At 43.7% G+C, this 26,193-nt stretch overlaps 1 protein-coding gene across 6 annotated transcripts in view; it reads left to right on the top strand.

The window, feature by feature from the left end:
• The window catches only part of ARHGAP17 (Rho GTPase activating protein 17), a 94,988-nt gene that overhangs the window by 47,975 nt on the left and 20,820 nt on the right, over window positions 1-26,193 (top strand). For all 6 annotated transcript variants that reach the window (XR_006343094.1, XM_043914545.1, XM_043914549.1 and 3 more), the window contains 12 exons: window positions 2,105-2,178; window positions 3,293-3,404; window positions 3,635-3,711; window positions 7,365-7,476; window positions 10,798-10,866; window positions 11,026-11,107; window positions 15,760-15,887; window positions 16,640-16,751; window positions 17,307-17,388; window positions 19,881-19,961; window positions 21,978-22,091; window positions 24,474-24,565. Coding sequence is in view for 5 of the 6 variants with exons in the window: in XM_043914545.1 (XP_043770480.1) it covers window positions 2,105-2,178; window positions 3,293-3,404; window positions 3,635-3,711; window positions 7,365-7,476; window positions 10,798-10,866; window positions 11,026-11,107; window positions 15,760-15,887; window positions 16,640-16,751; window positions 17,307-17,388; window positions 19,881-19,961; window positions 21,978-22,091; window positions 24,474-24,565 (1,135 nt within the window). In the remaining variant the exon portion in view is untranslated. The remainder of the gene's footprint in view (window positions 1-2,104; window positions 2,179-3,292; window positions 3,405-3,634; window positions 3,712-7,364; window positions 7,477-10,797; window positions 10,867-11,025; window positions 11,108-15,759; window positions 15,888-16,639; window positions 16,752-17,306; window positions 17,389-19,880; window positions 19,962-21,977; window positions 22,092-24,473; window positions 24,566-26,193) is intronic.

Raw genomic sequence — 26,193 nt, 5'->3', positions numbered from 1 at the left:
ATGTCTACACTCTGCATGTGGGAAGGGGAGTCACCATGGAAATGACAGGTGATTGGCGGCCATCAGATGTCAATCATGTTGAGAAAATTGCAGCAGTCTCTCAGGCTCGAGGAAATACCGGAGGAGCCTCCCCAAGGCCCCATCGAAAGCTTCCATGCTTGGGAAGAGGCAAGAATTAGAGGGAAGAGAGGCGTAGCAGGTAGCCTTGTCAACCCAAACTTCTCAGCTTATATTGTGGGTCATACATGTTAGATCTGGAATTGTTTTTGCGCAAGTGGCATGCCTTTTGTAAATTAGGACGCTCTCAGCCGTCTCTGTAGAGGCGTCTGATGTGAGCAGACAGCATCTTCATTAATCAGCTCAAGTGTCAAATGAGTGGAATGTCTGTAATCTGGACATTAGGAAACGGGATTGTTGTGCTTGGGAGTAAGGGCATGGAAACCACAGCTTAGTTACAGCTGGGTACTTGAATGACACTTGTCAAAATAAACTCTTCTCTTTATGATTTGTTTCCCCATAGACCTCCATCTAGAATTGCACAAAGTATATTTCTCTTCCTCATTGCATTTAGCATACATTAAGTTCCCTTAGAAAGGCAACATCACTAAAAGGTATGAATTATCCTCTGTTGTGATCCAAGTGTACTGCCCATTTTCTTATAGCTTCCTAGTCTAGAAAGGTGGAATCCGGGAGCGTCTCCTTGTGGGGCAGATGAAGCCTATTGTTTGTTTATTTGAAAATAACCTGATGGGGAAGGGAGATGGATAAATATATTTGTTGTTATTTATTTTTATTTATTTTTTATGTTATTTTGTTTTATTTTGGCTGCACCATGCAGCATGTGGGAACTTAGTTCCCCGACCAGGGATCGAACCCATTACCCCTGCATGGAAGTGCACTGGACGGCCAGGGAAGTCCCCATTGTTATTTATTTTTAAATTTAAATGAACCATTTTGAATGGGCTGTCCATTTACATGGTCAAAATCCATAATATTCAAGTGAGCATAACATGATGCCTCTCCCAGCTCTGTTCCCTGGGTACCCAGTCCCCGTCTCCAGGACCACCAGTAGAAGCAGTTTCTTGTATAGCCTTCCAGAGAAATTCTCTAAGTATATTGGGTGGACCCCTTTGAAAGCAGGAAAGGCAGGTGCCATGCGTGAGGTCAGGGCAGAGCTATGTCATGGCAAGGTGAACCCGGGGTCTTAAACATGAGTGCTGTTCCCACTTGGAAGGCGAAATGACGTGGGGTGCTGTAGCATTGAAAGCAATTTTTGTTAGCAGGTTATGGTGTTATGACCAACCTACGTGCAGCCATCCTGGCATCTTCTGCCCGTATTCTGAGATAAGCCACCAGCCAGGTGTGGACAGGATCTGAACCGGGGCTTGGGCCGTCAGCACCAAGGTCTGGCTCTGTGCCCTCACCGGGGTGCCTGGTCAGGCCACGTAAGCGCCCCGGGCTTCCCATTTCCCAGCCACACTATACGAACATTAATCGGATGACCCTTATGGTCATTTCCAGCTTAAAAACCTTAGAAAACTTTTTTGGATATTTAGCTTGGTATTTTCAGATTTTTAACTGAGGCAAAATCTTTTATGATTACGGCCAATGTAAGAGCCAGTTTAAGAATGAGTATTCTAGCAACTTTTGAAATTTGAGCAGTTCATTGCATTTATTTGCCGTGACAATCAGAGGACATGGTCTGTGTCTTATGTCCTGTGTCCCTAGTGTATAGGGCATAGTATGCTCTTGATTAACGAGTAATTATAGTATTAGCAACAACAACAGGAATAATAGCAGCCTACATGTACTAAGTACTTACCATGTAGGGGGTTGCTTGACCTTGATATAGCTCCTTTAGTCAACAGACAGCCCTAGGACCCTTGCACTGTTAGCCCTAATTTCCAGGCATGAGGAAATGAACACAGAGGTTAAGTCACACAATTGACTCCTTTGAGACTGGAACCTAAACCTAAGTAGGTATTTCTTACCTGTGCGGTGTACCTGGAGAAGAAACCAATGATTGATGATCTGACGCAGGTAATTAAGAATGGGTGTCAACTCTAATGAAAAAAATAAAACCCTATTGTCTTCTGCCTTCCAGAAAAAACTCCCTCTGACAGCTCTCGCTCAGAATATGCAGGAAGCATCAACTCAGCTAGAAGACTCTCTCCTGGGGTAAGAATTGACTGCTATCAGAAAGAGAACTGAGCGCCCTGTGGGTTGGTGGAAGTGGGTGGCTGGGGGGCGGCCTCCTGCGTGGCCAGAGGGACCGTGAGCGTGATGGTGTGGCCCATCTGCCAGGGGAACGGCTCAGGCCCCAGGGGAGGCCCCTGAGATGCTAGAGAATCTTTCTTTTAATAGAAGTGGGGATCGAGGCTACAGAGGGCTAACAACGAAGTAATTGATAGGTCAGTGTTTATTCTGCTGAGCCTGGATATAAAGAACTGAGTCCCTTCCCTGGTTCAGGTGTTGACTAGGATTTATAGGCCCTGACCAGTCCCTTCCAGTCCTTAAGAGTCTTTAAAGATGATCACCATAATGTCAGTGGGGGTCATCTCAAATAGGGCCTTTGCTGAATTATGTGGATCTTTTCTTTCTTTCTTTTTTTTTTTTTTTTTTAACAATGATCATGTATTACATAGTTTTAAAATCTAGTAGTAAAGCTGTTTTCATCGTAAAAGGGAAGGCTGACCTTTCCTTCCACCCGCTTCTCTATGAGGCTAGTGTCCTTGGATCCTGTCAGCTCTCTCTCCTGCTGTAACTTGGGCCGTCGTGTCCCAGCTGGGTATGACCTTTGGACTTTTCAGCCCATTTCCAGGGTCTGCCATCCTCTGCGCCCTGTAGTTCTCTGTCGTTCTTTGAAGGGCACTGCCTAGGCCGTGAAGACAGAAAACAGATACAGTATAATGAACTTTACTATTATTTTCTAGCAGACAGAAAACAAAATAGAATAATGAACTTGATGTATGTTTTAAACGATTTTTAGAGTGCTTTTGAGAATACTTGGTTTCCCCCTGATCCAAGGACCTAACCTTTCAGTGAGTTGTCACCTCACTGTATACACACATCCCACCCGTGCACACACACAGTGTACCTGAGATAGTCTCGTTCATTTTAAAGAACAAGCCTGTGGACTCACGCCCTAATAAATTTACGCATTTTTAAGGCTCTATCGTGTAGCACCCTAAGGTGTTCCCATCGTGGGGACTGCAGAGCTGGCTCAGTGTGGGCTTTGGGGGTCAGATTTAATGGATGTACATGTGTTGTCGGGGCATCTTGTTTTTTAAAGGAAGATGCTGGAGACGTGTGGAGATGCTGAGAATCAGCTGGCTCTGGAACTCTCTCAGCACGAAGTCTTTGTCGAGAAGGAGATTGTGGACCCCCTGTATGGCATCGCAGAGGTGGGGACTTCGGTGGGGGCTGGGCAGGGAAGGTTCGCGGGTATCTGAAATTTTAACCATAAGTGCTTTTGACATTTACGCTTCTTTTTGGAAATAAGGGGCATAAGCGGAGGGTACAAAATCCTTTGCCTAAAGAGAAAAAACATTTGTAAATAAAGATCACACTTTCAGACGTTAAACTGAAAAGCCTGGAGCTCGTCCCACGCGGCGTGTTCGTGTGTTCTTTCCAGGTCGAGATTCCCAACATCCAGAAGCAGAGGAAGCAACTCGCCAAACTGGTGTTAGACTGGGACTCGGTCAGAGCCAGGTAAGAGGAAGCCGAAAACAACCCACAGTGCGATCTTCCATGACATCCCCAGCAGCCGTCCCCCTCCTCAACACAGATAAAGACCACTGGGTGGACAAAGCGGAAGTCACCGCAGACTCACACGCCTGACTCACAACCCATGTACACCTGCTTTCCGGCCTCATTCTCCCAAGTGTGGTAGCGAGATGGTGTTAGAACACCCTGCTTTTAATCAACCAACAATGAAAGGAGACAGGAAAGAAGAAAAAAAACTACGTGTTTTCAGGGAAGAAGTGACGGTTCTAAGAAAGACTAAGAGTGTTGCTCTTGGAGTAGTGAAGTGTAGGAATAAACAGATCTGTGATCTAGCAACCGCAAAGGGTCCCACTGTGTCAAGATACACTCATGTGGTTTTGACTATTTTTCACAGTCAAGGGGTTCTGTGCTCCAGTCCATCCTAGAACAGGCATTCTTACACATTGCATGTGCTTGTGGAGAACAGACAGGACTCACGGAAGGGAGTAAATCATCCTTCCTTCCCAGAGCATAGTTAGTTTCATTTTTTAATTGTCACATTTTATCGAACCTCTCTTCCCCTCCGACCTTCTTCTCATCTGCACTTTCCTGTGGTCTCTTCCACAAGATGAAAGCTCTGCAGAAAGGGGAACTCAGGTTCCTTCCAGATAAAGGGAAAGAGCCTGACTGTAAATTTTAAAAACATGTAAGAAACTGCTTATGTTTTGTCAACAACCAAAAACAGGAAGAACTGTATCTGAAGCTGTGTCTGCAAATAGATTAAAAAGCACTTTTATCTTTAATTCATCACTGCAGACCTTGTAATCTATTGTATACTCAAATGTTTTACTGTATCAGAGAAAACATCATGCAGTACATCCAGAAAAGCTGGGAAAATAATTCAAAATACAATATAATTAACTCAAAAATAGAAAGAAAGAAATGCTGGTGCTCAACAGGGAAGAACTAAGTAAAAACAAGTGACCATCCCAGAGGGCTGATGTCAAGTGACCTGTCAACGCTCCGGGCTCCAGCCTCAGCTCCATCTGTGAAGGCGTTTGTATCGATGACTCATATGAGAAGCATGGGGATAAGGGAGATGGCCCCCATAGGCCCGATCCCTTCTCATACCTTACACAGGGGTTGACAGGCTGCTTCTGTGAAGGGCCAGATAGTAAATATTTTCAGCTTTGCCACCCAGAAGCTCCCTGTTCCGGCTACTCAGCTCTGCTGTTGCAGCATGATAGTAGCCCCGGGCAGTATGTAAATGCATGAGCAAGGCTGTGTTTGAAGAAAACTTTATTTGCAAAACAGGTGGCTTTGCTGAGCCCTGCTTTGTTAATTGTTATCATTGCGCTCTTGTGAAACAGATGTGGTTATTTCTGTTTGGCAAATAAATGGAGACACAGCCACCATTTACTGACTTACTGCGTGTCAGATGCTTTTACCGCAGATTGAGTCTATAACAGAGCTGCATTTCCTTGTTTCTAAGATGCCATTGAGTGTCAGATGCACCACTGATCTAATACCCGACTTCCAGAGGGAAGTGAAATAGAAACACCACTGTATTAAATGTACAAATCAATTGGTAAGACACATCCTGATTTAACAAATGTCGAGATGATTAAAGGGACATGTAGGAATGAACACGTGGTGAAAATGGTAATTGCCACCACCTACCAGGCGCTTGCCACATGCCAGATACACGTATGTGATATGTGAGTTCTTCCGATTCTCCCACCAATCCCTATTAGTTTGCCTCTTCGTGTTTTCAACAGACATGATGTAGGTCCTTACTGTGAACCAGACTCTGTCAGATCCTAAATGCAGAGACCCTTCAGTGAGAGTTGCGGGGGGACAGGGGTTCGGAGGTTATGTGACATCCCCTGCTTTGAGAGGAGACTTGCATTACAGAGAGAGGAGGCACCTGCATATGGCGTGTCTGTGACTCGCTTTGGCCCTTAGACACAACAGACAGCAGAGCTAGGATTCTGAACGCAAAGCCCATCATGTTCTTGCCACCTGTGTATGTGTGATTAGAATCTTGTGGCCAGAACCAGCATCAGGGAGTGCAGGCTGCCCAGTGGTAGATTTTCGCTGAAGAAAAGTAAGGATGTTTTTATGCTTAATTAAACAAAGCTATGAATCACTCTTGCTGGAGTTGGTTGAGCAATATTATAGATGCCTACCTGCCCGGAATTTACATCTGCAGCACACATATCCCGTAGGAGATCTCAGCACTGACTCTTCATCCTGCGTTCACGGCCCCCTTCATTTAATGATCAGAGAAACTGAAATAGATGAATATTTCCTTGTTAGTTTTACTTATTCCTGTTGTTTTTCCCTGGAGGAAAATGGTAACAGCTAACATCAAGTGGGACTCCCATCACGTGCACACGCATATACATGTATGTTTGTTCTCTGCTTTGCTGCTTAGGACAGTTCTGGCGGGCAGACGGTATTTGTTTTCTTAGTTTTGCAGATGAGACAACCTGAGGCACAGAGAGGTTAGGCCATTGCCCAAGGTCACACAGCTAACGAAGGCAGAGCCAAGCTTTAGACTTGAGCCTATCGGACTTTAAAGTCAATGCTTTTTCCATCGCCAGCTTTGCTTCAGCAGGTTTCCTGAAGCCTTGCTCTGGAGGAGTGCATCACATCAGGAATGTGAAAGAGTGGGGCGGAGCCTTTTGAGGGCAATGCAGTAGTCTGGGAAGCTTGATAAGATGCTAACATGGGTTCTTATCTGCACCCATATAATATCCATGTTTAAATTTAAAGTGCTAGAACTTTCCACAATAGCAGGTATGTCCGTATTTAAAAAGAACTCAAAACACGCTTGAAAACTGAAGAGAAGTTGTTTTAGAGTGTTAGTCCCCATGCACCGCCCCCCCACCATGACTATTGCTGTATAATTTGGGGGAAGGGAGTCCTTCTGACTAACTGTGAAAGGAATATAACATTCCACATTATGTTTCAGATTTGCTGTAGCTGTTGTCTTTGGAGTATTAATCCTTACAAGTGATTTTATTTATTTTTTTTTTTAGTCATATTTCATTTATTTTTATTAGTTGGAGGCTAATTACTTTACAATATTGTAGTGGTTTTTGTCATACACTGAAGTGATTTTAATTCTTAAAGTGCTTTCACAGCTATCGATGACTAGCTCCATGACTGAAGTTCTGGCTTCCACTTGCTAAAAGTAGTCACAGGTCAGGACAGTTGTTGGTGGTATTGTAAGGGGTCCTAAAGAGCAGCAACTGACCCCCAGTGGCACAGGGAACATTCTAGATCAAAGCAAGAGAACAAGGGGGTATTTATTTCATGGCAACGATCCCAAGATGGGACGCTAGAGGAAGAGGTTCCATGGACTGATTTCCAGCAGTGGGGCTTGCATGGGACAAGATGTGTCCGTTCTACTGGGAGCGGACAGCTGCTCCCAGCACTATGAGCATCCCGTCACGGCGGGAAGCCTGTGTCACTTTCGCCAGTTTCCTTTCTTAGAGGATAAACTCCAGAGAAGCTGGCGTCCTAGGTACTAACATCTGTCCCAGGTAGAATCAGCTTTGGGGAAGGAATCTGTCTCTGTTAGATCCTTGACTCCACAAGATTGCGTGTATACGGTGGATACTCAGATAATACCTACCCCTCTGCTTCTGCAGGTGGAACCAGGCTCACAAATCTTCAGGAACCAACTTTCAGGGGCTTCCATCAAAAATAGACACCCTAAAGGAAGAGATGGATGAAGCTGGAAATAAAGTAGAACAGTGCAAGGTAGGAAAATTCCCTAATGAATGTGTACTTAAATCAGTCTTTTAGATTTTGCAAATGATGGATGAAAGGTCAAATATTGCAAGTTATTTCATGTCTTACGTAATTCCTATTAGAATTCCCTAAATGATATTCAAGGTGGTTTCTATTTTTATCTTCCTTTTTTCTTTATTTTCCTATTTTCTTTATTTTCTTTATATTGCTTTATAATCAGAGTAAAACATTATTTTTTTTAATTCAAGTAGAATATTTTTTTAAAAACTTGATTAAAATGTCTAGGTTTATTTAAAACGAAGATTTTAATAGGTATGTCTGTGGCTGATTCATGTCGATGTATGGCAGAAACTACTACAACATTGTAAAGCAATTATCCTCCAACTAAAAATAAATAAAGAATGGGGGGAGAGAAAGGGAGAAAACTACAGGAAAACATTTCATAACAGTTATAGAAATTAAAATAATGCACAGTAAGCACAAAAATAGAATTGTATAGGTTTTCTAGAATGAATGCTATTATGTTTAAGAGTTGAATATATAATAATGGGGTCATAATATGTCCATAGGAAAGGGAAGGATTATTTTTAAGATGTTGCTAGGACAATTGGTTTCTAACATGGGAGAAATATAAATTTGTATCTCATAAATTAAATTCCAGACTAGGTGGTTAAGTTATCTTATTATCTATGCATTTATCTACAAAAATAGATGTTTATTCAAAATGTTATTTGAGGTGGTAAAGAAACAAGTCTTTGATAAGTCTTAGAATCATGGCCTGAGACTTTTCTTCTTATTATTATATTCACCATTTTCCAAAACTGGTCTGTTCATTTCTAGGCAGCATTAGGACTGGATATTTTGGTTTATTCAGGCTGTGCTATAATTCACTTTTTTCCAAGATAAGAAACCTTGGACAATTTGCAGTAAAACGACTTGTCAAAAATAATATAGTGGTTAAGAATTAATACTGAAGTCATGCCATAGCCTTTGCATTTAAAAAGATGGTAACCACACAAAAGCTTCTGATAAAAGTCCCACACTGGCTTTTTCTTGTTCAGAGAGTTGTAGCTTTGCCATTGTCATTCAAATCTGGTCTAACCTAGCTCTCCGCTGCTGGCTCCTTATGGGATATAAATTTGGCTAGCAGTCTGGGTGTCTGAACTGGTGCATTATGGGCTGAGATCTCTTCTCTGAACTTCCACACCATGGCTTGTCAGAACGTCAAACGGTGAAAACTTACAAAAATATTTTCTGTCTCCTCCTCTCTTTATGTTAACTTCTAGGTAGTTTCCGAAGATCTAAGTTCTGTTTCACTGATTCTCTCTTTTGCTATGTATGATCTGATGTTTAATTAACATCAAGTTTTGAATTCCACTGACTATATTTTTCATTTTAAAGTTCTAATTCTTCAAGTCTGCCTTTTTTTATAGTGTATTATCCTTTTTTACTGTTTCTTTTTTAATGTTTTCAGTCATTTATGTATATTTATTTTAAGTCTTTGTTCATTTTGTTTTCTTAAATTTTCTGGGATGGTCTCCTTTATGGTGGACTGTTCTGCAGTTTTGTATCATGTATGAGCTTATTTTAAGAGGGATTTTATCTGTGGGCCTTCTTGGAATTAGGAATCAGTCTCCCAGAGAGTATTACCAGTCCAGGGCAATTTTAAACTAAACTTTCTCATTTTAAGGATTCCTAGACCACATATATAATCAACTCAAACTTCAAACCCTCATGAAAGTAGATCTGTGTTTGAGAACTCTCACAGAAATGTTTTACTTTCCCAGAGCCAAAACCCTATTCAAAACAGAAAGTAGTACACTAAAAATATATATATATGTGTGTGTGAAATTATAATACATATGTATATGAAAATTTGAAATGTGGATATATCCAATTGCCCAATTTATCAGTTTTAAACAAATTATTTAATTTTTGTGTAAGTAGTTCATTTTGTTGTTGTTGTTCAGTCACTAAGTTGTGTCCAACTCTTTGTGACCCCATGGACTGCAGCATGCCAGGCTTCCCCGTCTTTCCTTATCTCCTGGAGCTTGCTCAAACTCATATCCATTGAGTTGATGATGCCATCCAACCATCTCATCCTCTGTCACCCCCTTCTGTCTTTTCCTCCAGTGAGTTGGCTCTTCGCATCAGGTAGTCAAAGTATTGGAGCTTCAGCTTCAGCATCAGTCCTTCCAATGAATATTCAGGGTTGATTTCCTTTAGGATGGACTGGTTGGATCTCCTTGCTGTCCAAGGGACTCTCAAGAGTCTTCTCCAGCACCACAGTTCAAAAGTATCAATTCTTTGGTGCTCAGTCTTCTTTATAGTCCAACTCTCACACCTGTACATGACTGCTGGAAAAACTTTAGCTTTGACTATACAGACTTCTGTTGGCAAAGTAATGTCTCTGCTTTTTAATATGCTGTCTGGGTTTGTCATAGCTTTTCTTCCAAGAATTCTTTTAATTTCATGGCTTTAGTCACCATCTGCAGTGATTTTGGAGCTCAAGAAAATAAAAATCTGTCACTGTTTCCACTTTTTCCCCATCTGTTTGCCATGAAATGATGGGATCAGATGCCGTGATCTTAGTTTTTTAAATAACGAGTTTTAAGCTAGTTTTTTCCCTCTCTTTTGCCCTCATCAAGAGACTCTTTAGTTTCTCTTCACTTTCTGCCATTAGGGTGGTATCATCTGCATATCTGAGGTTATTGATATTTCTCCCAGCAATTTTGATTCCAGCTTGTGAGTCATCAAGCCCAGCATTTTACATGATGTACTCTGCATATAAGTTAAATAAATAGGTTGATGATATATAATGAATTCCTTGATGAATTCCTTTCCTAATTTTGAACCAGTCCGTTGTACATTAGTTCAAATATCAAAAGTATAAACCAGTATAAACTCTTTCTTCTGCCCTTGTCCTTCTCCTAATTTCCACTGCTCCCAACAGGTAACCCCTGTTACTAAGCAAACCCTGTTGCTTTTTTTCCTAGAGGTGTTTTTATACAAACATGGTGGTAAAAATCTTTCCTCTCCCTCTTTTACACTGATAGTAACATACTATACCAGAAGTAGTGTTCTGTGTTTCGTGTCTTAACAAGGCATTTTGATAATAAACCTTGAAGATCTTTCCAAGTCAGTCCATAATAAGCTTGCTTATTCTTTTCATCATCCCTGTGTATGAGTATACCAGGCATTTGATGGACGTTTAGTCTGTGGCTGTTCTATCACGTTTTGCTCTAGGAGTTCATGGAGATCAATTCTCAGATACTATTTGCTTTCACTTCTCTTTTCTGCAATGACACATCTCCTCTTCCACTTACCCAGGATCAACTTGCAGCAGACATGTACAACTTTATGGCCAAAGAAGGGGAGTACGGCAAATTCTTTGTTACGGTAAGCCCTTTGCCCTGGTGAGACATGAAAACACTGTAAAAATTGAGTCATTTTAGCTTTTTTTGCAAAAAATGTCATTTTTGGTTTTGCTCAGCCATTGTGTGTATGTCCATCCAATGCTAACGTTACTTTTGTTTTTGAATGTGGGTCTGTTCTCAGTTATTAGAAGCTCAAGCAGATTACCATAGAAAAGCATTAGCAGTCTTAGAAAAGGCCCTTCCCGAGTTGCGAGCCCATCAAGGTAACGTAACCTGCGTGCTGGCCTGACGCCTCCTTCTCGCCTCTGCCACTTCCGCCTCTGTTGTTCTTCACCCAGCTCCTTTGCATGCGTTTCCTCTGGACAAAGCTGCTCTGCCTAGGCGGGCACTGTTCCCCAGCACACTTTCATCTTCCCTTGCTGCATTCTCTAATTTCTTCCAAGCCCAAATTAACATACTAATGGAACATTCGCAGTTCTTCTGAAACCTTCAGTTGAAGAGAAAGCTGCACCCTTTGGGGGAGCGCCTGTTTTCCTGTCTTCTAAATAGGCTCAAAACCTTCTAGCCTCTAATTACCTTCTCCCAAATCAGTTATTTGTTCCATAGGGCGTTATTCTGGCTCTGAGATTCCAGGAGCATACATTCTAGGAAAAAAGTTGGGGGCTTCCCAAAGGAAATTTTAGAAGCCAGTACCTGATACCGCAGCGTTAGGCACATAATCAGTGTGATTGCGTCATGAGAACGTGACCACCTCGTTCAGATCTTGTTCTTGTCAGCACTCACTTTGCCCACTGTGTTCAGGCACATTGCTGATCCTACCCTTGGGTTATGAGCAGTCTGAACTTTCCCTTTATGTCTTGTGTTGATTCTAATCCTCTCTGATTTGCTATCAGAGCATCTCCCAGCAGAGATCAGTAAATGATCAGACACTGCTGTCCCTTTTAGATATGTTACACTTTTTGCCTTATGGTATGGTCCTGGCATTTGGAACGTAAGTGCCCCCGACAGAAACACTGGTCTTGAGCTGAAAGAGGATTAAGCCAGGCGCTGAGTGTGACGAGTCTGTGATTGTGAAACATACACGTGTGTGCATGGGTGTGGCTGTGCACACACACTGGCCCCTCAAGAATACCACTCATCTCTCCTAAATATTAATAGCAGGCAATCCCAACAGATAGTCTTTGTGCCTGAGAGTTGTTAGATCTCAGAATTAGAAATTTGTGTCTTGCCTGACCCTTTAGCCCATCTCCCATCTGATCCCATCTCCTAATTCATGGGTAACGGGGTTGAGTTACAGTGCAGGGGAACGAAGCAGCCGGCGAACGCTCAGCCTTGCAAAGGGCCAGCTCTTGCTGGCCAAGGTCAGAGTGCCAAGAGCCTTTAGTTACGAGATACTTCCTATATGCAGTGCTCTACACAGGACAAAATAGTAAACATCTTGGCCTTTGATGTTAGCCATCTTAGTCTTTGAATGGCTTCAAGCCTAGTCTGGAAGGGTTGGCTAAAGGACACAAAAAAGAAATTTCTTTAGCAACTCCACTCCCCCCTTTTGAAAGTTCCTGTTCTATTTTTACCCAAGGCTATTTTCCCTGGAGAAGCATGTCAGAAAGTCATGGGGAACAGGCAGGGGCAGGCAGGCGTTTTAGGAGGAACAAGGGAAGCCGGCATGTGGCAGGAGCAGCCGTCAAAAGAAATGAGATTCCTTCTCTCTCTCTGAGGCTGTCACCTTCACCCAAGCCTTGCAGTTCAGCCCCTTCCACCTCTGCCTCCAGTCTGCCTCTTTATCTTAGTTCTGTCTTCCTCTTCCTTCTTCTCTATTTCTAGAAGCACTCAGAGTGTCCTTATGGTAGGAAAAAAGCTTAACCTCCCACCCAGTGCCCTGGTCTCCCACTCCGGTCGTCTGACCTTTGTTCAGCACCTGCTTGTCCTCAGCATGGTGCCTTTCATCCTGTTCTCCTTTGTTTTTCTGGAAGGCTCTTGAGATGACTCATTTCTATCGACCACCTCAGTTTTCTAACCAGCTTCCCACCCGTGTGCTTTGTGGTCTGATTTCCACTCCCAAGCACTTTGCTATTAAAACCAAAAATGGAAAATAAAAAGCACTGCAAATCCCGATGGGCCAGGGATCCTGGATTGCCAGATTCTGGCACGTGACGTGGCTTGAATGGGCTCTTCCTTGCCAGTCTCCCCCCACTCATTTTGTGTTTTCCACCATTGTTGGGGCTATGTTTTCTCCACATCAGAAATGAGCCTTTTCTGAGATCCAGTCCTTGCTCCTGTCTTCTTCTACCTCCTGTCTTTCCCACCTTTTCTCTCCAGGCCTCCACTCCCACCTGCATCTTCATCCACACAGCCTCAGGGTCGGGCGATGACTGGCTGTCACCTTAAACTCAGCATAGCTCAAGGAGCAACCTGATGCTCCCCCACACCAGCTGGCCTTTTCCTCCACCTGGTCTCCTCGGTACCTCCTTTCCCCAGACAGTCCAGGTTTCAAACCTCGGAGCCCTCTTTTCTTTGCTTTCTGAAGTCTCCTCTCCATTCCCACTCATGGCCCCCATCGCCTGGTGCAAGAATTTGGACTAAAGTGTCAGTTCCCAGACTCAGGATCCCTGCTCTCTTCTCAGCCCAAGTCCTCCTGGTCTACTTAATTCCTATCCACCTTCTAAGACTTTCACCAAGCTCCCCTCCTTGAGAAGCCTTCTCTGACAACTGAAGTCAACAGTGAACACTTGCATCTCCCAAATCGCTCTAGCATTTATGGTCTACACCAGAAGTCGCAAACAGCCGTTTCTCACTTAAAAAAAAAAAAAGCTTGTTTTAAACTAATTGCCATCATTTGAAAACCTTAACAGTCCTAATCTCTGGCTTCTCTTGGAAGTTCAGAGGGCCTGGTGATGCTGGATCTGCTTTCCCGCATGGTGACATGGGTCCAGCTCCCAGGAACGGCTGCCACCTTGGGCCAGACCACACACACGCTGCCCACCGGATCGAGCTCCGACAGCGCCCACCCGGCCCCCACACACAGTTAATGTTTGCGACCCTTGTCTATACCATTTTTCTGCAGTGACTTAGCAAACACGTCTCATCTTGTTAATTTCTGTTGTCTGTTTACATGTGTGTCTTGTGTTCTCTTCACACTCTGATTGCTCTTGTCCCGGGGAGTGGGGCTGGGGGGGGTGTTCTCTGTGACCTCTGACCCAACATTGCAGGTCCGTCACTTCAGGGGTCTATCATTTGAGGGGCAGCCCCAGTGGTGAAGTCTGACTCCGGAGTGGTCTCTAAGCCAACGGCTCTCACACCCATCCTCTGCCAACGTTACACCAAGGTGGGGTGGGACACCCTGTCCAGTGTTGACCTGAAAGTTCGGGCCAGGGTCTGGAGTGTGCCTGCCCCTCAGTATCGCAGGGTCAGGCACAGGGAGGTGATGGCAGGAATCATTTGCAGAAGTCCCTGGGTGATTCTGGTGTGTCCCCCGCCCAGGGGAAGGTCAGCTGGCCCCCTTCTGCCTGTGTTGAAAATCATTGCTTTAAATAAAGGGACGAAGTGTTCGAGGTACGATCTGGCCTTTGAGTGGACTGTGCCAGAGCGCTGTCTTCTGAGAAGGGCCAGGCCCCTGGGTGCTGGTTGTGTTCAGAATTCCACGGACCAGGGCTGGGGCCCTCACTCCTTCCTTTAAGGTCCTAGGGTAGGAATTTACATTGGCCCTCTCCAGTCCTGTATGATAGTGCTCGGCTTGTGTTTACATTTTTAAGAAATTATTTCCTTTTTCAACGGAAGGAGTCAATTTCTTGTACCCTCCTTGCTCTTTCCACCAAAGAAAAGCAGCCTTTGACCTCTGACTTGCCAGGAGCGCCCAGGTCTCCAGGTTTGTGGGATTTCCCTTTCCGTCCTGCAGTGGGCCCCTCCTGCCGTCACGTGCGGAGTGGTGTCAGAGCCACACTGGGGTAACACTGCCCACCTGGCATTCAAGATTCGAATAGTGAGGGGGCTGAAGGACACGTGTCCACATGCCGAGAGGAACCCTTCCTGACCACGTGTCCCAGTGGAGTAGCTTCCACCAGCCGGCTTGCTCTCTCTGGCTTCTGCATGCATCTCCATCAGTGCCGGCTCTCCATAGGCCCCCAGGCAGCCCGGGTCCCACCCCCACTTCTTACTATCCCTCATACATCCACGTCATAAACGCCTGTTTCTGTCTTCCTGCTTTCTTGTACGTCTTTCTGCTAAGCCGCCTCACATCTTTCGTGCAATGAAGCAGCGCACATGACCGGAAAATAATACACAGCGTTGCTTTGCTGCTGTCGGCACAGCCTCCAGCCTAAGCTGCCTTGGGGGGCTGCGTTCTCTCCACTCAGAATCCTGGGGCAGTTTGGGGGTCTGGCACCAAGAGGTGCTGCAGGTTCTGGGGTAGGAGTTTACGGTGGCCATCTCCAGTCCTGTTTGATAATACTTGGCTGGTGTTTACATTTTTAAGAAATTACTTCCTTTTTCAGTGGAAGGAGTTGACTTCTTGTCCTCCAGATAGAAGGCCAGTGCTGCTTTGCATGGCTAGATCAATTTCTTTTCAGGGAAAACTCTGTGCTCAAGTAGACCGTTGGTTTTAGCCCAGGGCAGCCCACCCATCTCGGGTGCATGTTGGGCCAGAAGCCCCACTGCAGCTTCCACTGGGCATCTCACATCAGGCACCACATGGGCGTGTCGGGCTCTGTTCCACAGGTCACCTTCCCAGCCTGGCACATACGTTGTGCTCTAGTAAACAGTAAATGACATGAGCAAAGAGGACACATCTCCCCCTTTCCCAAAGCCTCAGCTACGGGCTGCTAAAAAAACAAATCCCTTCTGGTGGTCTGGGGGAGGAAATAACTTGGTGTCGCCCACGAGGTGGTCGAGTGTCTCACTGGACAGTTTGCTGCTCTAGATAAGTGGGCGGAGAAGCCCGCCTTTGGGACGCCTTTGGAAGAACACCTGAAGCGGAGCGGCCGCGAGATCGCCCTGCCCATCGAGGCCTGCGTGATGCTGCTGCTGGAGACGGGCATGAAGGAGGAGGTGAGGGGCCCCGCCACCCCAGCCGGTCTCCCCGGACCAGTGGCTCTTGAACCGCATTCACTGTGACCACATTTCACACTGAAACCCTGTCCATGTTACCTTCTGTCGACATGGAATGAAAGAGAGCTTTCACAGAGCAGTATTTACCTTGCCTACCTGCAGTACACTCTGCCCCCCACTTTTTTTTTTGGTCCCATTTGATTATTTCATTTTATACTGTGATCATGATTTGTGAAAACGAATTTCATGATGTACTACTAAACCAGAGCTTATGTGAGCTTTAGTTTCCGAGAGCAAGATTCTTACATTTGTGTAGCACTCTGTGAGGTGGGGGAGGGTTGTATTTACAAACTTTGTTTTATGAAATCCTTACCCCAGGTGGTGCTAGTGGTAAAAAAAAAAAAACCACCTGCCAATGCAGGAGACGTAGTGTTCCATCTCTTGGTCAGGAAGATGCCCCGGAGGAGGGGATGACAACCCACTCCAGTATCCTTGCCTGGGAAATTCCATGGACAGAGAAACCTAGCAGGCTAGAGTCCATGGGGTCACACAGAGTTGGACACAACTCAGCAATGAACAACAAAAGCAAATAGTTGATTAACAATGTTGTGATATTTTCTGGTGAACAGTGAAGGGACTCAGCCTTACAGATACATGTGTCCATTCCCTTCCAAACTCCCCTCTCATCTGTAACTTTGAGCAGAGTTCCAGGTGCCATACTATAGGTGATACTGGCTTTTTGTTGTCTTTAGGGCCTTTTCCGAATCGGGGCTGGGGCCTCCAAGTTAAAGAAACTGAAAGCTGCTCTAGACTGTTCTACTTCTCACCTGGATGAGTTCTACTCCGACCCCCACGCTGTAGCAGGTGAGCTCCAGGGAAGAAGGCGCCTCAAGGTGGTGACAGAGCATCAGTTGAACATTCAATATTAAGTTTAAGTAACGGATAAAACTGAAATGGTCTCCTTAATAGATTTAAGGACAAAACTGAAATGACAAAACTCAAAGGTGTGTGTGCTTTCACTTACACATACATACCTTTTCTGTTCCTGTTTTGGGGGTTTGTTTTATTTTCCTGATTATTAAGTAAAAGTGAAACCAGCTTATAATCCAAATGTTTGGAGGCGTGCTTGTATTCTCTTCCCCTTTTTTACCCCCAAATCTCCATCTGCGTAGAGAAATGATGTCTGTTAAAATTACTTTGAAGCTAATTTTACTTTCTGTTGATCTCTCAATATATTTTACATGGGACAGAAATTGTCTTATGAATATTTCATTCTCTAACCACTCCTGCCAATTCATGGTTTGTTCTATGTATTGTGAATGGTTATAATTGAGGTCATTTGAATTTGCAAAATAATATATCCTGAGAGTCCCAACCTTGCCCCTTGTCACACTCAAAAGAGGGTGTCACTAATTTCAGGTGCTTTGAAGTCCTATTTACGGGAGCTGCCTGAACCTTTGATGACTTTTAATCTGTATGAAGAATGGACACAAGTTGCCAGGTAAGTGTAAAGAACACCAAGTTGTTTTTTTCTTCATTGATTTACTTTTAACTGAAGGATAATTGCCTTGTGATATTGTGTTGGCTTCTGCCATGCATCATCATGAATCCGCCATAGGTATACATGTCCCCTCCCTCTTGACCCTCCCTCTCACCTCCGGCCCCATCCCACCCCCCTAGATTGTCACAGAGCACCGGTTTGAGCTCCCTGACTCATATAGCAAATTCCCACTGGCTGTCTATATTTTACATACGGTAGTGTATATGTAACGAACACCGAATTTTAAAAGTTAAAGAAAACAATGTAATACTTTGTCCCGTTTGTAAATCATCTTACTCTTGGGGACCACAAAACAACAGTAAAATAAGGTATTTTGAGCTGTGTGGGAACTCAGCTGTGTAATAATAGAATGTTGACAAGATCAGTAACAATAGTTGATACTGAGCATTTGCAGTGTGCTAAGTACTATACTAATCTTTATGCCCATGACTTCCTGTAGCCAATAATTAATAACATGAAAGGCAGAAATGGTTGTTAGCCTCACTGCTCAGATGAGGAAACTGAGGCTTGTGGAAGATTGGTGTCACTTAACTGACAAAGCTTGGAATCCATAGCCAGAACCCTGCCCCGAAGCCTGAGTCCCTGGTGTTTATCTCTTCCCCTGCGACCCTGGCTTCTGTCTGTCCAGAAGTAGTTGGTTTTAGGCAAGGCAGAACTTGTTGCAAAAGTTCTAGAGGCTTCTCCCTGGCCGCCTCCTGGTCAACTTGTCCCTCCCAATTGACTTGCTTCCTCTCAGAATGCCTAATTCCTCACCTATAAGGGGAGGGGAATATACCTCCCCTCCCCTCCCTGTATCCTCAAATGCTCACCTGTTCCCATCAAATGAGCCGTGTTTAGAAATAAGCCATGTGTTTTGATGAGTCATTTGTCATCAGTTGAACCAGGCATTTGGGCTTTTTCTTTTTAAGGTGTTGACTGTTTTTTTTCTTTAAATATTTAGTTATTTTTGGTTGCATCAGGTCTTAGTTGCAGCATGTGGGGTCTTACTAACCCTGACCAGGGATCGAATCTGTATCCCCTGCATTGGAATGCAAATTATTAACCACTGGACCACCAGAGGAGTCCCTGAGCTTTTCTCTGCAGCTGTGGAGCAAGGCTTTCTGCCTGTTGGACAGTGAGGATTTTAAAGTAAGAGTGACTCTTGGTCCAGGTGTCCTTGGCACCAGCACGGGCACGCCTGCTCTGAGCACCCACGTTTGTGGGGCCAGAGGAGCCCACAGAGCAGTATCAGGTCAGGGGTCCGGAGTCCCGTGTTGGGTGGGCTACTTCCCTCCTCCTAGACCTTGACTTTTCTCCCTGACTCGTCCCTGTGAGGAAATAAGCGGTAAAAGAAGGAATCTGTCTGCTGGCGTGTTGACTCTTTACTTGAGAAATGTCATCCCCTCCCAGTGACACATCCACTGGCCTCTGGAGTGTCACTGTGTTTAACCCCTGCGCACAGCTCTCCAGGCTGGTTCAGCTGTGGAGGAGGTTTTAAGTCCGAAGGTGTATTGTGTGAGCAACTTCTAATGCCCTCTCCTGCTGGCGGGCAGAGTTGACTCTTGCCCTGCGGGCTCTGATCTGATCCTTTCTGGGTCTGTGAAAGCTCGGGCATTGAAACTCTGCAGCAGCAGAATTCCTGTAATTGCTTCAAAACAGAAAGGGCTTCTTGGCCCGAAGCCTTCGGGCAGTACTGAACGCAGGGAGAGCCCTGGGGATTGGGGTGCTAGGAGCTTGGCCTGCTCGTCTGCTGCTGGGCCACCCTTGGGACAAGAGACCTGAGCCCCGATGCTATACGTGAATGTACACATTGTCTAGATAGAATTTTCAGAATGCCTCCTGTGTGCCAAGCATTGATCTAGGTGGGTTCTCATTGTTCTGTCTCTGAAAGCTCACAGTCACTTGGCAGAATTAACATTCTTATCCCTAGTTTGGCACTTCAGGAGATTGAGTCTTAATGAGGTTGACTAACTGCTCAGCGTATGTTAGTTAGTGTTTGACTCCACATTTGTTTTCTTACCAAAATCTGTGCTTTCAAATTAAAGTTTTTTTTAATTTAATTTTTTATTTTTTGGCTATACCACCTAGCATGTTGGATCCTAGTTCCCCAACCAAGAATTGAACTTGCTCCACCCACCCCCCCCACCCCCCGACCCCCACCCCATGCATTGGAAGCTTAGAGTCTTAACCACTGGACCACCAGGGAAGCCCCTTTAATTTTTTTTTTAATCTTGGCTGTGCCACACGGCCTGCAGGATCTCAGTTCCCGACCAGGGATTGAAGCTGGGCCACAGCAGTGAAGAGTGCCGAATCCTAACCACTAGAAATTGCTGTGCTGTTTTCCAACTGTGCTTTTTCTGTCAGTGGGGGCATCGCTGCTAATATAGCAGATGAACACAGGTATTCCTAAGATGAGTATTAATAAATGGTTATAAATAATTTTTTTTCCTCAGTGTACAGGATCAAGACAAAAAACTTCAGGATTTATGGAGAACGTGTCAAAAGTTGCCACCACAAAATTTTGTTAACTTTAGGTATGTATGATTGGCATTCTGCAAATTAAGCCACCGAGCTGCAGTGAAGAAAGGTTTAATCCGAAGCAGAGAGGTCATTGGTTTCAAGCATGTTTGGCACATCAAAACCATGCTCTGGAGGGTAGCTCAGGGTTGCTGGGAGTGGGGCTTGACGTATGTTACTGTGATGCACCTGAGCACGGGTATCATGCCTGCCATCGGTAGGTACGTCTCCTGACCATTTCATCACTGCAACTGTTGGGAAAAAGTTCTTATGAAAAGTTTGACTGACAGTATGTTGGATTTGGAGTCCAAATTGTCCAATATCTAAAAGGCAAAAATTCAACAATAGTTGTCCTTTCTGTAGTGTCTTTCACATATGCTACATAATTTATTTTAAGCGGAGTACAAATCATCCTGCTAAATAAAACTTCAAGAAATGGAGACTATGTATTAGTTTGTGGAATGGTTGTGTTTGTAGGAAAATTTGCCATGGAATAAATTTCTAGTGTTTAACTTCAGTTTTCTCTTTGATTTAAAATGTAACTTTGAAGAAGCACAGAGAGAAGGGTAAAAAAGGTAGCCCGAGGTAATAAAGTCATTTAAAACCAAAGAAAAGTTTGTAAGAAGATATGATCTGAAACGACAAATACTTCACTAGTGAAATTTCTGGTATGTCACCTAACCTTTAATTTCAGTCTCAGATCCTATCACTAAGCTCTAAAGCTAAATATTCTAATATTTAGCTAATATTTTAAAATCTAAATATTTTAATATCTTAGCTATCAACCTTGCCTTATGAATGTGTTAAATTTATAATCCCTTATTTGATTTATTTAACACACCCAGCTTGTAATTGCAGGCACTCTTTGTTCAGTGTCTTATGGTGGAAACTAAATTACAGTTCTTGGTACTTTGGGATTTGAGCTTTTATTTCGTTTAACTTACTCATTATAATTTTCACTAATTGTTTTTTGACTAGGGAGGACATTTCCATGGTTCAAAATTCAAAGATGTACAGTGGAAAAATCTCTTTCCTCTTCTTGTCTCTTAGCCATCTACTTTCTCTCCTGAGAAACAAGCTGTGTTTTCAGTTTCTTGTATATCCTCTCAGCAAGAGTTAATAGATGTAAAATCAAATATATGTACACATATATATGTCTGTACACATATCCACAAACATTTCTGTCACACCTTTCACTTTTTTTTTTTAAACCAAATGGCAATGTATATTATGTACATCATTCTCCTCCTTGCCTTCTTTGCTATAATACACATCCTGGAAGTTTGTCCATATCAGTATGTAATAAATTTTTATGGCTACATAGTAGTCTACCGTATGTATATGCTGTGATTTATTTAATCAGCCCCCTCTTGGTAGATAGTTGGGTTATTCTTAATTTTTTGCTTTTATAGTGCTATTCTTGTACCTGAGAGTATATGATAAATTGGATATTTTCATAATTAGAGCCTAAAGCATTCTCACATATAGTTTCTTTTAAGCAATAAACCTGTACTTCTATTTTTAAAATCATGTTTGTAAAAAAGAAATTATGTTCATATTAAGAACATATTGACCCCACTGTTAATCATATTGTAATCTATTTCAGGGTAGAGAGATGGGGCATAAAGGAAAAACAAATTAGAAATATGTAGCACATAGAGATTGAATCATTGAGGTTTACATTTGAGCTGTTTTCCTGCTCCAAGCTCTGAACTATCTGTTCCCTGAAACAAAGAACATGCACTTATGGAGAAGGAAATGGCAACCCACTCCAGTATTCTTGCCTAGAGAATTCCATGGACAGAGGAGCTTGGTGGGCTAGTCCATGGAGTCACAAAGAGTAGGACAATAAAGGTTACTTTAATAACCAGATAAAACAAAGAAAACACACTTAACCCAAGGCAGCTTCGGGTTAAGTCCCACCCTGCACTTAGCATCTGTGCGATCTGGGGCTGAGCACCCCCTGGGCAGGAAGGTACTGCTCCTCCAAGTGTTTCAGAGTAGATGCTTTTCTCCTCTCTTTTGTTCCATAGGTATTTAATCAAGTTTCTTGCGAAGCTTGCTCAGACCAGCGACATTAATAAAATGACCCCCAGCAACATTGCAATCGTGTTAGGCCCTAACTTGTTATGGGCCAAAAATGAAGGGTGAGTAACTGTTTCCCGTATCCTATTATCTAAGTTCTGCTTTCCACCTGATGGGAAGGGTAGATATGAAACTTGCTTCTGAAGACGATCTTTCCCTTATAGCTGACTTTCTCAGACCTTACTGTGCGCTGGGTCCTGTCCCACACGCTGGTCACACAAAGGTGTAAGAGACTTTGTCCCTGTCCTCCAAGGCCCCCAGTCCTGGGCAGCCAGGCAGGTGAATGGTGATCGTGCATTGCTAAGCTCCACACACACGTCTGTGCATCATCATGAAGGAGGAACACAGCTCGGGCTGCGAAGTTTAGGAGGGGATGGCACTTGGCTGATGATGGATGAGTGGCCATGGCACAGAGGGCATGAAAAGGCCCTGGTCTCTGTGTCTGTGGCTGGGGGTGGGTGTCACGTGGTCTCATATAACTTGAGCAAGGGGTCATGAGGCTATGGCTGAAATTTATGGAGCCACTTTATGAAGGGCCTCATGCATCTTGCTGAGATGTTAGGAACTTATTTTATGGGTCATGCTGGGAAGAGGGCATCAAGATTTCTCAGCAGAAGAATCACTTGAGCCAATTGCATTTAGAAAGATTATTTGTTGGTTCTGAGAATTGTAGATTGACTGGAGGAGAGGTATCTAAGAGGTCAACTAGAAAGAATCTGGGAAGCCAGTCATGTTGATGTCTGCCACATAACCTTTTGAAATCAGTGATCTGTCCTCATTTTTACAGATGAGGATGCTGAGGCTTAGGGAGGACAAATAATTTGCTTATTGTACAGCAGGGAAGGGGTGGGGCCCACAGGATCTGTCCTCGGCTTTCACAACTCTTCCCTGTCTCCCCTCACCTGCTCTTCAGCTTTGTAAAATCACAAACGGTTCAAGTTGCCATTCAAAAAATATAAGGACTTTCTGAATCAAAATTTTTCTGTCTTTAATTCATCAATTTCCTCATGTTATGTCCACTCTTGTTTTGGAAATTTATAAATTTATATAAAATTACTTACAAAGATCCAACGTCATAAAGCAAAAGATAAGTGGATATAAAAGCTAACTACATAGTGCATCATATCCTATAGCAAGTAAATTCCAAGGTAGACCAAAGAGGTAAATATAAACAGTGATGTAAACGTAGCAAGTAAAAAAAAATAAATAAACATAAATGCGTCAGGTAAATATTTATTAGCTTTGAGCATATAATGTAAGAGGGTTTTATAAGCATAAAAGCAGTTTAGGAAACAAATCAGTAAGTCAAAAAGCTCCTTAAATAAACGGCAATTCACAAATGGGGAAGGAGTTCCTCTAAAAATATCCAAATATATAAAAAGGTCTTGAAATCAATAGGTAAACAATACCTCCTCAAAAAGAAAAATTGGCCAAGAACACCAGTGAACTGTTCCTCCCCAGTGCTAAGGTTCTAAGGCAGGAGGATCAGAATCCAGGTGGGTGGAGGGAAAGTATGAACGGGAGGGGAGGGTGATTTTCAGGCAGAATTTGGATTCAGATTCCAACTAATCTGGAATTTGAAAGGAGCTAAAACTTTCACGTGGTTGGAAATCAGAGCAAAAGTATTCTTCCCAGTGGAAAGACAGGTTCAAGTGATAAAAGGAAGGAGGAAGTAGGTTTGGGACAGTCGGATGTGGGATCCAGTCTGTCAGAGATCCAGTGTCCTCTTTTATATGGAAAACTTCAGAACAGTCCTGACGCTGTGCAAATTAAGAGCAGTGAAGAATCTGAGGCTCTGAACATGGTTGGTGCTCAGTAAGTGTCAGGCCCTTGCAGCCCGTCTGCTGTCCTGTGTTCTGACTCTGGACTGGATGTGAGCTCCTTAATGGCAGGAACAACAATTCTTTATTTTCGTTCTTGTGAGCCCTGGCACTCAGACACTGTCAACTTCTGAACACGCACCTTGGGACCAGTCCACATCCGTATGTGACAACCTTAGTTAATATGTGTAAATGCAGAGCCCAGGTCTTCTGTGATAAGAGACACCCTGAAACACCGCATGTGCTTGGTTGCATCATAGCCATGATCACCATTGTATATGTGATCCGGGGTCTTTGACAGTGTGACTCCCACGGGCAAGACTATGGAGTGGGAAAATGCAGCCGTGTCCCGAAACAGCTGAAAACCAGCATTCTGAGACATCACTGGTCGCTGACTTTCGTCGTACTTGTTAGCGCAGACTAAGGAGTGACAGCTGAGTTAGGGTAATTTTTCTTCCTGGGTGATCACTGCCACAGTCCTAGGCCAGGGCCTGGTGGATCTCATTTTTGCCTTTGTACTTAAATGTTTTATCCTTTCGATATAATTGAATTGCCCTGACTCAGCCTGCAGAAATTAGAGGCTGCCCTGGGGAGGTGGTTTAACGTTGTCAACTTCCTTTGCAGAACGCTCGCTGAGATGGCAGCTGCCACATCCGTCCACGTGGTTGCAGTCATCGAACCCATCATCCAGCACGCCAACTGGTTCTTCCCCGAAGGTGACTGCCGCTCCGATTTCATTGACACACTAATACATAATAGTAGTATAAACAATCTTTCTTTGTTTATCTTTGAAGTTTTCATTGTGGTAAAATACACATAACATGAAACTACCTTTTTAAGTGTACAATTCAGAGGGATTAACTGCATTCCCAGTGTTGTGCAACCATCATCATCTATTTCCAAAGCTTCTTCAGTTCCAAACTGAAACTGTCTGCCCATTGACCAATAAGTATACATTATCTCTGCCCCTCAGTCTCTGGTAACTGTTAATACTGTCCTACTTTCTGTCTCTGGGAGTTGGTGATGGACAGGGAAGCCTGGTGTGCTACAGTCTGTGGAGTCACAAAGAGTCAGACACAACTGAGCAACAGAACTGAACTTTCTGTCTATGAATTTGCCTGTTCTATGCGTGTCCTATAAGTAGAATCATAGAATATTCAACCCTTTGTGTCTGGCCTATTTCATTTAGCATAAAAATTTCAAGGGCCATCCATGTTGTAGCATGTATCAGAATTTCATTCCGTTTGAAAAATCTGAATAATATTCCTTGTATGTATAAATAGCATTTTGTTTATCTGTTAGCTGATAGATGGGCATTTAGGCTGTTTGCACCTTTTTGACTATTGGTAATTGGCCGTTCTAAACATTGGTATACAAGTACCTGTTTTAATTCCCAGGCCAGTTATTTTGGGTATATATCCCAGAGTGGAATTGCTGAGCTATGTAAGAGTTCTATGTATAGACAATCTTTTTAAGGACACAAATGCATAAGTAATCCCGTCACATTGCCTTTACTTTCTCACACTTCTTTTTAGACCCTTGGCATTCCTGTTTTCACACAATAGTAACCTCACTGTTGGGTATTTCACTTTGTCTCACGGCACACGGAGTCGTCCATTCAGCCAGTGTATGTTGAGTACTCGCTAGGTGCATGTGTTTGCTGGTAAGACGTGCTGTCTTCCCTGGAGAAGGAGACCTGATCATCAGGGAAACTGTAGCACGTGACACATTAGAAGGAAGGAGGAGGGAGAATTTCACAGGCTCAAGTGTCGGGCACAGAGGGCCAGGGATGGCTCTACAGAAGAGGTGATGCTGACATGCAGGCTTCCTCGGGGGCAGGGCCCCCTTTCAGGTACTGGCTGGGAGTCTGGCCCTCCCGCCCCAGCTTTGCCCGGAGCAGCCCAGCTGTCACCCTCTGGAGTGTAAGCTCCTTGAAGCCTGGTCAAGCACATCTCTTCTCCTCTGTCTTTTTCCTTCACGGTCATCTTTCTTCTCATCTGTCTCTTTCCCTGAGTTCCTGCCATCCAGAATCACACCCCAGTCATGTAAGGATGCATAGTGAATGTGTGATAGATAGGTGATAATTGGCATTCTGCCCAGGGTTTCCTTTTTTTTTTTGGAGGGGGTCAGTGTTTATTGAGGTGTAATTTGCATAAATTAACAACTGACTGTACAATGTAATGATTTTTAACAAATATATCCAGTGTGTAGCTGCCACAATGATTATATAGACTATATCCATCATCCCAGAGAGTTCTTTCATGACCCTTTTCAGTCATTCCTATCATTCAGCCTGTGGCTATCACTCATCTGCTTTCTGTGTCTACAGTCTGCCTTTTAAAAA

This window comes from Cervus elaphus, chromosome 10 (assembly GCF_910594005.1).
Source record: "Cervus elaphus chromosome 10, mCerEla1.1, whole genome shotgun sequence".
Taxonomy (NCBI): domain Eukaryota; kingdom Metazoa; phylum Chordata; class Mammalia; order Artiodactyla; family Cervidae; genus Cervus; species Cervus elaphus.
This window is presented reverse-complemented; position numbering and strand designations above follow the sequence as displayed.